Source organism: Salvia hispanica, chromosome 3 (genome assembly GCF_023119035.1).
Source record: "Salvia hispanica cultivar TCC Black 2014 chromosome 3, UniMelb_Shisp_WGS_1.0, whole genome shotgun sequence".
NCBI classification, from domain to species: Eukaryota; Viridiplantae; Streptophyta; class Magnoliopsida; order Lamiales; family Lamiaceae; genus Salvia; species Salvia hispanica.
The window spans coordinates 32,649,896-32,667,563 of record NC_062967.1 but is presented as its reverse complement, the minus strand read 5'-3'; the positions used below and the strand labels follow the sequence as shown (position 1 = coordinate 32,667,563).

The window sequence follows — 17,668 nt, the reverse complement described above, 5'->3', positions numbered from 1 at the left end:
AGATAATTTTGGCGAGCAAACTAAAATAAACCGGTGTACTATAGTACTAGTCGCTCAGTCAACAAAGATACATCATAAAATCAACATTGTTTTGTGAAAATAATTGATGAAGCATTGAAGAATAATGAAATTGTTAAGGCCCATTAGACAAGAAAAAATGTATAGATGTTTTATAATTGTTAAATTGTTGTTATCAAACCAATTTAACTTTGGGAATTATTCAGATGAAGATCTCTAATTTTTGGGGAAAAAAATTTACATTTGTAGTTTGTAGTACAAGAAAATTAAAAAGAACTTGGTCTTTTAAAACAACAATGACATAGCATGGTGAAGCAACGAGCGTATAATTCAACCATTGTAGAATGTGTGTCACAAATCATAATGAAGTATCATGATAAATCATATTGATGAGTCTAACTAAATTCAATCATATCTAATATATTTATTTTTGTTCTAAAAAGGCAATATAGAAGATCAGATGGAGTGCAATTTTAAAAGAAAAAGAATTACGATCTGATCAAAAAATCTAAATTGAATTTAATATTTGATTCTATTATTCGCATCACGGTTATTTTGTTTGTCCATAAGGCCAACCACTTGGTGCCCTTACGAGATTGTCGTATTATTTGGTGCGAGGACTTTAAGGTGGAGTTTGTTAATTTGTAATATGAAAATACTTTTGGTAATAATAAACAATTGATCGAAACTATAAAACATAGCACAAGATTCACTTTTTGAAATATGTTCTTTGACATGTGTGTATTAATTAATGTGGAAAAAAATCCTCTCACTAATGGCATATATGTACTCATTGTTTTGTGACCATTTATTAATTGATATTTGGTGTGTGACTTCCAAAATATAACCTAAAAATAGAAGATTAATAAAGTACATTGATATTCTTTCCAAAATCTGAAATTCCAAAAAAAAACGCCTTCCAAAATGTATCGTTTTCAGTTTTCATTTTTTGAATAACACTTGACATCCACTCATTATAAAGTTTATAACTCAACCCTCACAATTCATTATTTAAAAAAAAATCATGAACGCATAATTAACAACTCCATTTAACAGTAAAATACTAGTAAAATATAATGGACCTAAATTTCGAGTCAAAACATTATCCATTAAAAACTGTTTCGAGGCTAAATTGATTATATTACGTAGACGGATAAAACAACATATAAGCATCTTACATATATATAGGAGTACTAAAATTTTTTCTAACATTATATTGTATTCAAACTATAATTAAAGATTATAAATTTTAAAAACATGTAGTAATATACAGTTAATGCTCGATAAATCATGACTTGGTGATGCAGACCCATTATTATTTGCCATATGTGAGGCCCATAAGTTAGTTATTTAGGCCCATTGACCCATTATGTATCCTGTAAAAGTAAAAAAGAAAGGATAATTGCAAAATTTATACAAAATGTTTTAGTACTTTTTTTTCATACTAGTACAAAGTTACAAACTTTAAAATATAAGTAAATCATAAAAAAAGTTCAACTCTGTGTTACATTTTAATATTTTCTGTTATTTACGTGAAGTATAAAAAATTTCATTATTATTTATTTTAGTACAAAAAGTTACTCCTATATCGAGGGACAGAGCCATGAATTTAGTTCAACAGGAGCAAAAACAAATATATGAAAAAAAAAATTTGAACTTTGAGGTGGGGAATTTATAAAGGAAATAAAAAATGTTAGAAATTAAATAAGAAATTAGTATACATAAAATAAATTGAAGTGGAGCAATTGCCCCTTATACACATTAAGTAGATTCTCCTCTACCTATATCACTATTTTATATTTCTACGAAAAAATTCATCATTATTATGTCCCGTAGTTAGAGAGTATACGCCATCCTAACACATAGTATGATGAAATGCATTAAATTGAAACATGATAAAACTTTTTGTATAATCTATGTACTTTAAATATTTTATACTAACTTGAAATAAAAATAAAATATTTTATATGAATTATGTAATTACTCTGAGAAAAAATACAATCATTTTATAATAAAATATTTGGTGTGTGATGTGAGCCTCGTTGGCTCACGGCGCTCTCGCGACACCTCTCCGAACGAATCAGCCTCTCGCCAACCGTATGACCTGCGATAACTATAATAATCGGGTTTTGACATGACACTCTGCAACTTATAGCATCTGTAACACAAGCATGCTTCGGAATATGGATGAAAATTGCAAGAACTCGTTGTAGACATGGCATTCCTACAACTTTACAATACGGATGGATATGGTGGTGTGAACAGAATGAATGACGCCACAATCGAATATGAACGTTCGATTGATAAGTCAGATAAACTATTCGAAAAACGAACACTTTGCTACAAGAATTCGAATAGGAAAAATCAAGAGTAAAACTCAAGAAACCAACTCAATTTTATTCATCAATAATCTTCTTCGCTTCTCGACTCATATTACACGCCTTTTATAGGCAAACTATGAAACCTAAAAATCTAATAAATCTCTTAATTAGATAACTACTAATCTTAATTCTACCAGAATATAATTAATCAAAATAATAGCCTAACCAAATCCTAACAAATGTCTAACTTACACGTAAATCCTAATACTAATATAGAACACCTAATTTAAATATTAAATTTTATGATTGAGATAGATAAATCCCAATATTTTAAACTAAACTTATTAGCTCTTAAATAATAGGAAATCATAACTTCTTCTACTCGTTTCATCCAACTCAAGACTTCGGGCCAAGCTATGTTTCCTTTTCTCGTGCGTAGCTTTAGGATCGAAACGAGGATCACATCAGTGTGTTTGTCTATGCATGGGTTGGCCGGCCAAATGATAAATTAATTACTAATTAGTAATAGTGGAGTACTACTATTTAATGTTTGAGGTCATATATTTTGAATTTGAGTTAATTGTGATGTAGTAATTTGAAAATTTTCAGTATATTCAATAATTAAAAAGTCGATTACTTGTCATGAGTTATAATTATTGTTTATATTTTATTATCCTCCTTTCCAATATTTTGAACACGTTATAATACAATCATATTATATATTTCGAAATTTTGTGCATTTTCCATAGTTAGTATGTTTACAATTTATGTGTTTTATGATCGTAGGTTCATTATGTGAATTTTTCTAGGGAATATGACTGTTTTAGTTTTGTTCTGCATTTTTTTATAAGCTCGATTATTTATATTATTCGGTCGCAATTGGTGAACCCACAATAGTTGGATATCCTCAACAAATACAAATTTCAAACTTAGGAAGATTTTTATGAATAAAATAAAAGAAACTAATTTCCACACAGCTTACCTAGAGTAAAAAAGTCTAGTCACATGATTAACTGTATATTGGTTCTATCGATGCAGTTAGCAAGATACTGTTTCCCATCATGTATAATAGAGCAATTATAAAATTTATAATAGAAAATTCTTTTTCTAATATGTTTATCCTGGATTATTCGGACATATCATGATTTATTAGTTCATTATGGTGTTAATTAATGAGAGAGATGATAAACTGCAAGTTAGTTGTTTTTCTTACGGATGGAAAAATGAATCAGGATTTAATTAGTAAAGTATTTCTAATAGGAGTACAACTATTTGATATAAGAATTGTAGTAGTTTACTTGGATAATTTGTTTCTAAATTTTCATCAAACGATGAGTCTATATGCCAATTTTAAAATCTATGCATAAACTAATGAAATTATTGATTTTTTTTTCTAATTTTATAACCAAATATATCAGAATTTGACGGTAAATTAAGATTTTAGCACTGAAATAAACAATCAAAACAGCGTTAGCACACCGATTTCATATTATGCTAAACCAAATAATTTTATTTTGTTTATAACTTTTTTATAAAGGACCATTAAATACCTTGTTTGCGTATAGTTGGAAAATGCATTAACATAAATACATCAATAAAAAGCGGAAGGGATCATTAAATACCTTGTTTGCGTATAGTTGGAAAATGCATTAACATAAATACATCAATAAAAAGCGGAAGGGATCAGCTAAGGCGTTTGCTAAGACATTTGCTCCTACATCAATAATTAATTGACACCTGTACACTCTTTAAGACATCTCTTCCTCCTCTCACACTCCACGCTCCGCCACAAATCTCTCTAAAACTCCAGCTGAGCCGGCGGTGCACCAGCGGCGAGGAGGCAAGTTGCAGTCCAAGCGTCCAATTTCTCGAGAGCAGACCGAAACTTAGGGGTAATGATAGATCGAGGAGGAAGTCATCGTTGGTGGAGGCGACGAGGGAGATCCTCTCAGGTGACGACGGAGGATTGCACGGGGATTCCCGGTGTGATGAAGGTTGCCGGAAGAAGAATCTGAGCAACCAGTTCAGGCAGCGGTGGGGAGAGCGGCTGCTATTTGGTGGAGATCGAAATCGGCGAGACGAATTGTAGGTGATTCGAGAGATGGTGGTGGACTGGAGAAATAGGGGAAAACGTTAGTTTGGAAGGGGAGTGAGAGAGAGGCAGAGGTGGTGGTTTGGCCTTTTACCGGCAGCAATATGAATTCTCCAAAAAAATCAATTCTTTGAATATTTCAAGAACCAACAATGTCAATGTCAATTTCACTTCATGCTTCTCTCGTTTGCAAGCACTCAATCCCCCAATCAAACCCTCTTCTCCTCTCTTTAAAACCATGTCACTCCCCTCAATTTCATTTCCCTAAAAAGATCAATCGGCGGTTCCGCCAAATCCTCCCCCCTCAGGTCAAGATTCCTGCGGCATTGCTCCTTCTGCGCCTTAAATTCTGAAGATTCAACCGAATCGACTAGCGGTAGTAATTCCAGGGAAGCGGGCGGCGATGTGGAGAATGAAAGAAGCTTGCCGAAAGGTGGAGAGTTGTGGGAAAGATGAAATGAACGATGAATTCAATGGAGTGTGGAGTGTGAGAGGAGGAAGAGATGCCACATAGGATTTAATTTATTTTTCATTTTTTTAAAGAATGTACAGGTGTCAATTAATTATTGGTGTAGGAGCAAACGTCTTAGCAAACGCCTTAGCTGATCCCTTCCGAATAAAAAGTGGCAGTACTAAAGTGTGTAATCTCCGTGAATTTAGGAGCTTTTGTTTGCATTGTATTATTTGGTCTATTTACCGGAACTAATAACATTCGAGATTATGTAAGATTATGTAAGATTATATCTGAAAGATTCTTTTTTGGCTCTCTATTTAGCCCCTATTCTCTTATCCCTATGAGGTCTTCTTCCATTGGTGGGTTTTTTTCATAAAACTTTATTTATTATAGTATGGATGACAGGCGGACCTATATTTCTTGGTTTTAATTAGGTTTATATTAGAAAAGGACAAATAAAAGGGCACCAAACAGCTCCCTTTTTATTTATACGTAACAAACGTTTGACTTCTCATTTTGCTCTCGCAAACAACCCTATACATTCAGCATATGAGGCTCACAATTCGTCGTCGGTTGTCTCCAACATAATGGAGTCGATAATTGAAAAGTGAAAATACCCTTTAACAGTTGTCAATAAAGGAGGGTGTGATACTAATTTTGTTTGTCTAACTCGACCTTTGTTCGTGGAACATATATGAATCACATTAGTCTTTTTATGATATGGAAACTGCGAATTATAACATTTAATGTGTGTGACGTTAACGGTTCAACGAGCCACACAATATATGGTAAATCACAAGCCAAATAGAAGAAATATCCCTTTAGCTGCCACTAAATGACCTAATCGAACGAACCAAACAGCTCTAACCAAAAAATGAGAATGAGTTGGAGGAGAATACATCAATAAAATTATTTTATTCAACACCACGCGACATCGTTCCGCTGCTTATAACATGATGTCATTTTGATTAATGCCCAAAATTTATATACACAATAATACATAAATAATGTCTATATATATATTTGGATTATTTTATGTGGATGTATTTACACGACAGAAGTACTATAGAAAAGAGAAATCGAAATTAGTAAGTCAAAGTAAATTAGATTAAATTCAGAGGAAAAAAAAATGCTTTCCCACATTTCGGCATCACTCTCTCACACCTCTTCTCTCACCGCCACCACCGCCTTCTCCCTCCGCCCCTCTCTCACATCGAGATTCCGCCTCCACCCTTTCAATTCTCGGAAGCTCCGCTTCTCCTCCGCCGCCTCAATGGACAGAACTTCTCCCCCTGCCTCCGTCGATTCCATTTCGGAAGATTTGAAAAATCAAAGATTGGAAGAAGACAACCATGTCGTCGACGGCGTTAGAAATGCTGCGAATTCCGATAATATCACTCCAAATAGGGTTAATTTGAAGCTGGAGGAACTCAAGTGGGACCACTCATTTGTTCGTGAACTGCCCGGAGATCCCAGGACCGATTCGATTCCGCGAGAGGTTTGATTTCTTTCGATTTATTGGCATTATATTGCTCTGAATTTGTTTTCTTTTGAATTATTTGCGGTAAATTTTAATTTCGTGGTGTGGTTTACTTGAATTAGGAGCTCGTACATTTCTTATCTTTGCAGTTGATTAACGGGGGAAGTCAAAGTTGTTTATTAAATTGGATTTAATAGGCAAGCTGAGCTAAGTGAATCTGGATATATAGTTTAGCAAAACTCTCTATCAGAAAATATTTATTGTTTTTGATTTCTAAACTTTTCAATTGATCGGGGATTCAGGGCGGGGCTGTTTTATGGAAAAATATGTTTTTTTAATTAAATTTTAATTCATTTGAAGGTTTAACTTATTCTATTGGAATTTGGTTGATAAGTTTAATTCGATGACTGAAGTTTAGACACGACATTGGTAGGACTTGGAAATCAGCTTGATTTGGAGATGATATGTGAGAACCATTTACCATATCTTGCAGTGAGATATAACCTAGTATTTGGTCCATGGGACATTGTCTCATGCTATTAGATCATTAAGAAGTCCTTTGTCAGCTAATGTCATTGGGATTAAAGTGCTTTGCATATCCATTCAGTTTGCTAGCAATTACTGGATGCTATAGCTTACACTGCAACATGCCTGTTATCTGATATTTTCAGGTTTTGCATTCTTGTTACACAAAAGTATCACCATCTGCTGAGGTGGATAATCCTCAGCTTGTCGCATGGTCTGATTCAGTTGCAGAGTTACTTGATTTGGATGCAAGAGAGTAAGTTTAATTTTATGCAGTGATGCCTGGCTTCATTGGTTATTTCTTTGCATCCTCTAAAAATTTATGCATATTCACAGTAGATAGTTGTATTTTATGGCTAATTTGTTTAACTCTCAGATTTGAAAGGCCTGATTTTCCTCAAATATTTTCTGGGGCATCGCCTTTATCTGGAGGGTGAGTTTCCGTGATTCTCCCTTTTCTTTTCTTTTCATTATAACCCCCCAAATTTTTAATTTCTCACTCTGCCTCTAATTTCTCTTTATCCGTAACTTTTGTATAGGATGTCTTATGCTCAGTGCTATGGAGGACATCAGTTTGGCATGTGGGCTGGCCAGTTGGGTGATGGTAGGGCAATTACGCTGGGAGAACTTGTTAATTCTAGTGGTCACAGGTGGGAATTGCAGCTTAAGGGTGCTGGGAAGACACCATACAGTCGATTTGCTGATGGCCTTGCAGTTCTACGCAGTAGTATCCGAGAGTTTCTCTGCAGTGAGGCAATGCACTTTCTAGGAATCCCCACAACGCGTGCACTATGCCTAGTGACTACTGGAAAATATGTTACCCGCGACATGTTTTATGAGTACGTCTCTTAATATGTCCTAAACATACCCAACTGGTGATGTATCTTCTTTCAATCAAATAAGAGTGTCATTATATCTAGGCCTAAATTTCCTGGATTTTCCTAATTATCCATGCATGATCCATGTCATCATTCAAAAGATTTCCAGTTTTATCTTTGTTCTTTCACTTTCAATTACTTATTTAGCTGGTTAGCTACAAATTGCACATTTGACAACCATTGGTTCATTTGATTGCAGTGGCAACCCAAAAGATGAACCTGGTGCAGTTGTTTGCCGAGTTGCTCCATCCTTTCTTCGTTTTGGTTCATACCAAATCCATGCTTCAAGAGGAAAGGAGGATCTTGGCCTTGTGCGCACTTTGGCTGACTATACCATTAGGCATCACTTCCCCCATTTAGAGAATCTCAGTAAAAGTGACAGTTTATCTTTCAGTACTGGTGAAGGAGATGATTCAGTGGTTGATTTAACTTCTAACAAATATGCTGGTATGTTACTATGTTTTAAATTTGAGGATTTGCTATTCATACTCTCTGCACTTGGTATTCATCCAATATTGTTCTAGTCATCTCTGTAAATCTTCACCTATACACTTTTACATAACAGGTGTATATAAACTCATAGTCATAGTTCATGGATCTCATTAGACCTGATGACAACTTTATGGATATATTTTGGAGCTGATACTCTAATGGGGTAGTGTAGCGTTAATCTTTTTTACTGGCCACACCTAATCGTTGTGGTTATATTAGTATATATTCCTCACCACACATAAGTGCTCACTGCCTATAAACCTAAGAATGTGACCATGCTACTGGGATTAATATGAATTACATAAGCATCATTAGTACATTGCTTTTTCCTATTTCTCCTAAATCAGGGTTTTATGGTGTTTGTGGATCATCAAGCTAGTGAATGGTGCACATAGTTGTTGTTGATGGGCAATGACATGTACTGTGGTCAAGTTGGTCCTTTTCATCACCAAGAATTATCTCTCATTTATTAATTTATGGAGGGCACTTGCTAATGAAATTATCACTCTGTTTCCGTAGTTACTTTGGTTTCAAATGAATAATGATCTCTTTTTATGGAAAGAAGATGAAGATAGATGATGTGTGGAGTTGAATGAATCGATTTTCCTCTGTTATCCATTTTATCTGTCCAGTGTGTTAACTTATATGGTAAATCTAAATAGATCCTATGGGTAGTTTCTGCTATTTGATTTTGTTATTGGCTGAAAGCTTATCATCTATCTCCTTTCACCATTCCATGTCTTATTTTATTGTATTGCAATGAATGAATCAGCTTGGGCTGTGGAAGTTGCAGAGCGCACTGCTTCTTTAATTGCAAAATGGCAGGGCGTTGGCTTTACCCATGGAGTGTTAAACACGGACAACATGAGTGCATTGGGACTCACCATTGATTATGGTCCTTTTGGTTTCTTGGATGCATTTGACCCTAGTTACACCCCAAACACTACTGATCTTCCCGGAAGAAGGTACTGCTTCGCAAATCAACCTGATATTGGTCTATGGAATATTGCGCAATTTGCCACAACTCTGTCTGCCGCCCAGTTAATAAATGAGAAGGAGTCAAACTATGCTATGGAAAGGTAATATTAATGCTCCTCCTTCCCCTTTGTACTTTTTCACCGAGATTTTCATGACCTTTTTAAAAAAAAACTCTAGGTATGGAACGAAGTTTATGGATGAGTATCAAGCCATAATGACCAAAAAGCTTGGTCTATCTAAGTACAATAAGCAGTTGATCAGTGATCTTCTTAAAAACATGGCTGTTGATAAAGTTGACTACACAAACTTCTTTCGGTTGCTTTCAAATGTAAAGGCTGATCTTACTATTCAAGACGATGAACTATTGGTTACTCTTAAAGCTGTTCTGTTGGACATTGGCAAAGAGCGCAAAGATGCATGGACTAGCTGGGTGAAGTCCTATATACAAGAGGTATGCCATAAGTATTTAGGGTTCTCTTCTTTCTTCTCTTTTGTTATGCTGGATATAGATATGCACAAGACAATATATTCAGAAGAGGATGGTAAGAGAAGTGTGATGTGCATGAAATGTGGTTTGCCTCAGTTTTTGGATTATTTTCGTGGACTTAATTTAATAAATAATTTTCGTGTTCCTGCTGCCATAGCTATCCCTACTGAAAAGTACTACTCTTTTCCATAGGCATGTGATATTTGTGAACTTAGTTTATATGTGGCTTGTATGAAGCCTAACACCAAACCATAGGTGTCACCGTTTCAGAGCTAAGCTCAAGAAAAAGAATGGTTGGGTGACCATGCAACTTTTTTTGGGGGTGGGGTGGGGGGATAGAGTTGTTCTCCAAACTTAGCTATGTTACAAAATCGTTAACGTCAAAATGAAGGTAGAGAGCCTCAAAAGAATGATGAGGCTGCACAAGTTTGATTTTCCTAGTTTTTTTATGGGAGTATTTGTTGAGCATGCAGCCAGAGTCTAAGCTCATTATATATGCAATATCTTGATAAACTTTCGTTGATCAAGATGCAATGTACATGCCCCGTTTGTAGCAATGTGAATTATAACTATCTAAAAAGGAACCAGTTCTCCATTTAATTATGTATTAATTCTTCTTTTTTTGGTGTCTGCTTAGCTTTCTGCTAGTGGAATTTCTGACGAAGAGAGGAAAAAATCAATGGACTCAGTAAATCCGAGATACATTCTCAGAAACTATTTATGCCAAAGTGCCATCGATGCAGCAGAACAAGGTGATTTTGAAGAGGTACGACGGGTATTGAAGGTCATGTCAAGGCCGTATGATGAGCAACCCGGGATGGAAAAATATGCTCGGTTGCCTCCTGCCTGGGCGTATCGTCCTGGCGTGTGCATGCTTTCTTGTTCTTCTTGATCAATACAACTACACATAAGGAGATCAGAAATAGAGATACAATGTTGTACATACAAAGCATGTATGCTATTTTTGTTGTGTACTGAGCATTTACAAGTGCAGATGGGGTGTCATATCATACAAATGGTATTGTATTTTTGTAATGCGAGTTACTTGTAAGAAATTTCATACTGTTTTCAGCTAGATATTTAAGAGTGTGTTTCACTAAGCTTATTTTAGATATTCTGTACAATGTTTCGAGAGCTTACAATAATTAATAATGGCTTGAGTGCCCAAATATCCTTGGAAACATTTAACTCGTGTTGATTGTTCTGTGATTGTTTCGATACATCTCTAGCAAATTTATATTCGTCAAACAAATTTATTTATGAATATAACATGCTTCCTCAGTCCAAAAAAAATAAATGTGTGAATTCTCATGAGAAAATTGATATGTGATAGAAAAATACTCAAGATCAAAGATACCCTGCTGTCTCTACAACATCCACCCACATTTACTCTAGACTCATAACTAATAACCTTTGATGAAGTGAAAATCATTTTCTTTCTAAAACTATTGTTGGACCCAAATAAGGTGTATTTACTCACACTAGTTGAAAAGGAGAGAAATAAAAGAAGAGAGGAAGTTAGGAAAAAAAAAGTAATGTGATAGGATGTTAGCAGCCACATGACTCATGTTCATTAATCTTTTTAGAGATTAATTATACCCAAATTAGCATCACATGTCATGTGATACTTCCTACCCATTATGTGACCTATATCAAGAATTTTGTCTTAGAATCTTACTAATCAATATATGTGCAAGTGGGATAGGGTAAAATGGGACAGGTCATGTCACAATCAGCCATATGACCTGTAAATAAACATTAGACATTGTAATATTCAAAATCCATATAGTATTATTTGAGTCAATCTAGTAGCCTTTATACTTTTATAAGCAACACATGTTTCTGTCTAAAGCACAGGAAATGGGCATTTTGCTGACACTATAATTATAAACTGCCCATTCCAATATTATTTGATCAAAGAGATGAGAAACAATCACACAAGAAGATATTTCTTTATATTCTTGATCCTTTTGCATTTATACTCTACATCTGATCTACATGTAGCCAACGCAAATCAGCAGTCGAGAAAGCTACTACTTTCTGCAAATTCACTCTCTGTTAGCAAAGCCAGATCGGGCGGATGCACGGTGCAGCCGGAGAAAGCAATGCAGAATGGCCTCAGGAAACGGCCTCCGACCGCTTCCAACCCCTCTCACAATAAATGAGGTCTTGCTGATAATTTTTCTATGATTTTTCCATAATAGTTCTTAGTTTAGTTCATAGCAAGAATGTTGAATCAGCCTTAGTTCATAGCAAGAATGTGTGTTGCAATATGTATGATCTTTTGTATGAAATGGATCTAACTATATTAAGAGGTCTTCTTAATCTTTAAAGATGCTATTTTTACTTCCCCTCCTTGTATGAATTTGTTCAACTCGAGGAATTTGAGATCACTTGATATTCATTCATTTAGTTTTATATGTTATGTATTGATAAAATATGAGAACAAAATATCCCTTGAAAAATATGCCCAAGATCATATGATTGATTTAAATATTGTAGTGATATTTTATTTAGTTGTTGAAAATTTGGTCTTGACTTGAGTTGACCAATTTCATGTTTACATATTCATTTGCTCAAAATCAAAATTTGATGATTGAGGAATGGATTATAGAGCAGCAAAGCATATATGAAAGCTCAATTTTTTTTATCAAAACAATAATAGAAAAACATGTGAAATTTATTTTAAAATTAAATGTTGTCACCAATATGGATAATAGCACTCATGTAGTATATGAGTCACATGTATAAAAGTATTCATTTAATAATATAGACCGAGTCATCAAAAACTGTGCGACCCTCTATGCTCGAGCCACTTTTCCAGCTGACCCGGGCCTGAGCTCAAGCCCCCGACCCTACCTACTTGTAGCCATGAATTTGGTGAACAACGAGCCATCAGCCCCAATCGGTGACTCAAACCGAGCGAGCTACGGTGAGCCCCTAAAGTAGCCATCTGATTTCAAATTTTAGCTGCAATTTTGGAGACTAGCACATTTATTCAAATCAAGCTATTTTGGGTCATGATATTTTGAGCACCAGATCGAATCTAACTAACCCGACTCAAGTCCCGCACTTCAGCTTTTACGAGCCACCAGTTCCGCGTCCTAACTCATCCGGGTAGAGTCGAACTGAGCCTTCGAAGACCCCAACCTGACCACTTATCTTTTTCCTAATATTTTTAACTTGTGACTCGTTAAATGCTCGTTTCTCAATGGATTGGGTGACTTTTCGAATACCCATTTCTCGTTGGGCTGCAATTGTTGAAGCAATGTGAAAGAACCCTTGAACACCTAGGGAGTATCCAAAGGCTCTCCATATTCATTTATCCAACAGAGTGATGCTAAATGACCATAATGTGATCAACCATACAAATAAAAATAATAATAAATACTTCCTCCGTCCCACAATAAGAGTCACAGTTTTCCATTTTAGTTCGTCTCACAATAAGAGTCACACTTCATTTTTACCATAAATGATAAGTAGGTTTCACACTCTACTAATTCACTTCACTCACATTTTATTATGAACAATTTTAAAAAGTGTGTCTCATATTCCACTAACTTTTTCAACCCACTATTCTTTACATTTCTTAAAATCCGTGCCCACAATAAGAGTGACTCTTATTGTGAGATAGATGAAGTAAAACTTATGTAATTAATATATTTAATAACTATTCAATAAAAACAGCGTCCCAAATTTTTTTTCTCTTTGCATGGTAAGTATTGATAAGTTCCTAAGAGCATCAATAATGGTCTGGACACTGCCAAATTATAGTCATTAGCATTTCTTAGTCCAGCACTTCCTCGTCCAGTAGTGTGGACTAATGGTCAGACTATCCTTTTTAGAACTCATTAATAATTTATTTTTATTTTTTTATTTTCACATATAATAATAAATAGTAAAATTAAATATTAAATTAAATGCAAAACCTACATTATTTAATTTAAAAAGTTACAACGGAAATAATTAGAAAATGTACAATTTCAACTACTTGTGCGTGCCCAAACAAGGGAATGAGATTAGGGTGAAGGATGTGAAGGGGATACATGGGTTTCTTGGCCTGACAGTTTAGTTTTCAACTAAATTGCGAGGAGAAGTTAACAAGGGAATGAATGAATACAGGAAACCTAGAAAACCCCTTTTCTTGGCATTTCTATGTTGGAATAAATATAAATAAACTTAATCTTTGTAAAAGAAAATATCTAGATATTATACAAATATTTAAATATTAGCAGAGTTCTATTAGGTATTAGAATATATCGATAGTTAACTAATTAGCACTCTTAGATTAAGACTAAATTTTAACTATTAGATTAGAATATCAGGTGTAGATTATATTTTAATTTTTAAAAATTATTAAATAAACATGAAGGGAATGTCAATTTTTATTCACGGTAGTTATTCGAGTGTCTGTTATATATGGATATGGAATGAGGGGTATCAGGGTTTTTATATGGGCCGAACTCATCATCATATTTTTGGGCTTCGTTTACTCAAGGCCCATTATTGTGGAGTTTTCTCACTTTTTTCTACATGCTAGCCAATAAAAATCGACACTTTTAGTTCTAATAAAAAAAAGGTTGGACCATATTTTACGCTTTCTTTAATCACTTTTCCTTCTATAATTGTCTACCTTATTTACTCCACATATGTTATATTAATTGAGTCATTTTTTTTAATACGAAGTTTCAAGATAATTTTTTATTTTTGTCAAAAAGTAACGTTCTCTTTTACTTTATTCTCTCTTCATCTTTCGTATTTTATTGTCTCTTATTTTATATCATCCACTTAACACACTATTCTTAATGTCTTTAATAAAAAGAAGTACAATGAACAAAAGAAATAATAAAGTAGCTACAAAATCAATCACATATAAGAGTAGTGATAAATCAACACTATAGCGTTGGCCTGAGATAAAAGAAAATACGCCCAAAATGGCAAGGTAAGTGGGCAATACCATACAAGGAATAAGATGTTTGGAGTTCATTTAGGCTTAAAAGGGTTAAAGACCAATGTTTCACTTTACGTAAATCTACAACATAAACATATTAACGTATTTTCTTCATTCTATAATAGGAGTTAACATTCTCATTTTAATCTATTTTTCTAAGACATGATTTGGTAGCTATGATAATGGTAGATTAGATTATTTAACCTACATTATTGATCATTTGGTAGCATAGGTTATTTATTTTTGAAGTCTATGGTTAAGGTCTTAAGGATGTGCCCGATATAATAAACCCTCATACTATAGATAAATTATTTGGTCTCCATGATCTGAATTAACATAAATTCTTAGTAAAATTATAGTAATAATTAAACGGGTAATATTGTCAATATACATTTTAAGAATATGTTGTAGCTCTAGCCTCCAATGATAAGGGTTACTTCATGGTTTGATGAATTTTGGAAACCGAGTAAAACTAAATTGTAAAACGCATTAAAATCAATTTAAGATTTTGGTGCATGCGATATTTTTCCTGTTGGACTTTGGTTGAAGATTTTGACTAGTTTAATGAAAAATCATTATACTTTTGTTCATGTTTTGTTCTTACAACTCGGGAAGTGATTGTAAAAGTTAAAGCACATTCAAGAACTTCTCTTCCATTTAATAACACATGTCTCAGAGTTAATTAAGTAGTACACCTATGGAGTAGTATATTATTTGAGTGCAAAAGAATAGTCTATTAAGAAATTAGCCACATTCTATTATTATAAAACAGTTGGAGCTTTAGAATTGTAAAAGAGTAACACGAGTGAGGCTAAATATCTTTTAAAGCTTCAACTATTTTACAAAAGTCGCATGACCCAATGACCCAAGCAAGAGAGTAACATGAATTTGACTAAATACTAGGGATTAGCAAAATTATTTGAACTATATCATTCACGAGAAGTAAACAATTTCGTGTCAAAAACATCAATTAGTAGATAAACTCCAACATGTAATAATATGCTTGCAAACATATATTTCCTTCGTTCCACAGTAGTATAGTCATCATTTTCTGCATTCATTTTGGAAAAAATGATACTCCCTCCGTTCGACAGTAATAGAGGCATTTCATTTTCTTACTCATTTTGAAAAAAAATGATATTAAATAGTTAAAGTGGAGAGAGAGTAAAGTATGAGAGAGAATAAAGTAGAGAAGAATCTTATCTACAATATTATCTCTTTTATTTTACTTTTTCTCCACTTTAACTATTTATAATTATTTTTTCAAAATGAGTGCGCAAAATGAAATGTCTCTATTACTGCGGAACGGAGGGAGTAATAAATAGTTAGGGTGTGTTTGGTTCACCATTTACCATTTCTCTAAAAAAGAGAAATCCCACATTTGTAATTCCCTTTTCAGACTTCAGCTTTTTATAATCAAGTGTTTGGTTCGATTGTTAGGAAAGTCAGTTACCGTTTCTAGTGTTTGGTTTGGCATTAATGCACCATGAGTTTAATACATCTTTCCATTTCTATCCTTAATAAATTTTTGTATTTCCATTTCTGTCCTCGGCAAACCCTAGCACATATACACCACATGTCCATTCTCGCAGTTCATAATCTTGCACCTCCTTCTTCTGTTCCCTTTCGATTTCAGTGGCCGTGGAAAAAAAAAACCAGGTCGAATGGCAAACTCCCCGGCGCTGGTAAGTAGCCTCCGGCTAAATGCATCCAAACATTTCGAGCTCCTTTGCTATAAAAATTGGGCCAACAATTTCTCAAATCATGTTTCACAAAGTAGGAGATTGATCTCCTGACTGCACACTACAACTTTGTCAATAAACTCACGGGGAAGGTCCATAACATAAAATTAACCAACACCTTAGAACCTTCCAACTACCACAGGGGCCAATTACATGAATTAAGGTATCCAAAATAAGATTTGCTAGTGCTGAAATTTGCATGGTCGTATTCAATGACATACAAAGGTTTAGCTTAGTTCTCAAAGAAAATAAGGGAAGGAAACTCTCTATAAGCCTGAGCACATCATTTAAAACAAAAAATCATATCCCACATTTCTATGAACTTGGATCTTTCAATTAAGAAAGATAAATAATCCTGATGGATACATTAATCCCAACTATTAATAGCACATACAGCTGCTGAATAAATAAGCTTAAAATCCAGATCTATGGTGACAATGAAACAAGAAACTATGTATACAGTGTGAAAGAAAATATAACATATCCCATGACATATAAAGTTTTTCGTAATATATGTATTTAGCTTGGTTCCAAAAGAAAATACAACTTATCCCATGATCCATAGATAGATATATAAACCAAAAATTTTAAACTCTTGAAGCAGCTAAAGCAACATAGAAAAATTGATATGTTCATAGTTCTAAAAAATGCCCAAAAAAAGCCTCAAATTCAAAACTAATTCACATCCCAAATATTATGGTTTCCACAAGTCAAAATTCCATCTTGAATTTGTTCCACAACTCCTAAAACTCCTACAGAGGGTCAAAAATCAACAATTAACCCAAAACCTAGAACCATATCCATTACCCACTCTAGACAAATGTGGATTGTTCTCTCTCAGATTATTAGGGCAAAAAAAATGAGGGATTTAACTTCGAATTGAAAAACCAAACTAACCTCATCGACCTTCCCTTAAAATTTCCGTCGACTCTTGAATGAATCTGTCGACCTAAGGAGATGAAGCAGAATCTCTTCCTTGTTGTGTTCGTCTGTTTAATGGAGTTAAGGGCAAAATGGAGGGCTATTTAGGTAAATGCACATGGAACACTTTTTTTAAATGAGCAATACTGATATGTATCTGACAATTTTTGAAAGTTAGTGTAAATGGCATTATCAGAGCTTATTAGGCGGGCCGCCCCTTTTAACTTGGGCCTGTCAACAACGAAAAATGGCAAACCAAACACCTGATAACTCCATTTAACATTTCCTAACTGATCTTATAAGGTAATCCAAACACACCCTTAGAGTGC

General features: G+C 34.1%; 1 protein-coding gene and 1 long non-coding RNA gene across 3 annotated transcripts; one reads left to right on the top strand and one right to left on the bottom strand.

The window, feature by feature from the left end:
* Positions 1-5,991: 5,991 nt before the first annotated feature.
* LOC125214546 (protein adenylyltransferase SelO) lies at positions 5,992-10,835 on the top strand. The gene is made up of 8 exons (XM_048115618.1): positions 5,992-6,383; positions 7,037-7,146; positions 7,267-7,323; positions 7,430-7,729; positions 7,968-8,215; positions 9,033-9,339; positions 9,416-9,689; positions 10,363-10,835. The coding sequence occupies exons 1-8, from the start codon at positions 6,015-6,017 to the stop codon at positions 10,615-10,617; spliced, it is 1,920 nt and encodes a 639-aa protein (XP_047971575.1). The 5' UTR covers positions 5,992-6,014; the 3' UTR covers positions 10,618-10,835.
* Positions 10,836-16,163: 5,328 nt separating this feature from the next.
* LOC125209014 lies at positions 16,164-17,449 on the bottom strand. Of its 2 annotated transcripts, none has more exons than XR_007174283.1 (2): positions 17,316-17,449; positions 16,164-16,408 (listed from the first exon to the last, which is right to left on the bottom strand). It is a non-coding gene; the product is annotated as an uncharacterized LOC125209014 (long non-coding RNA). The 2 variants fall into 2 exon arrangements; XR_007174282.1 differs by having other exon boundaries at positions 16,164-16,479; positions 17,316-17,424.
* Positions 17,450-17,668: the final 219 nt, after the last annotated feature.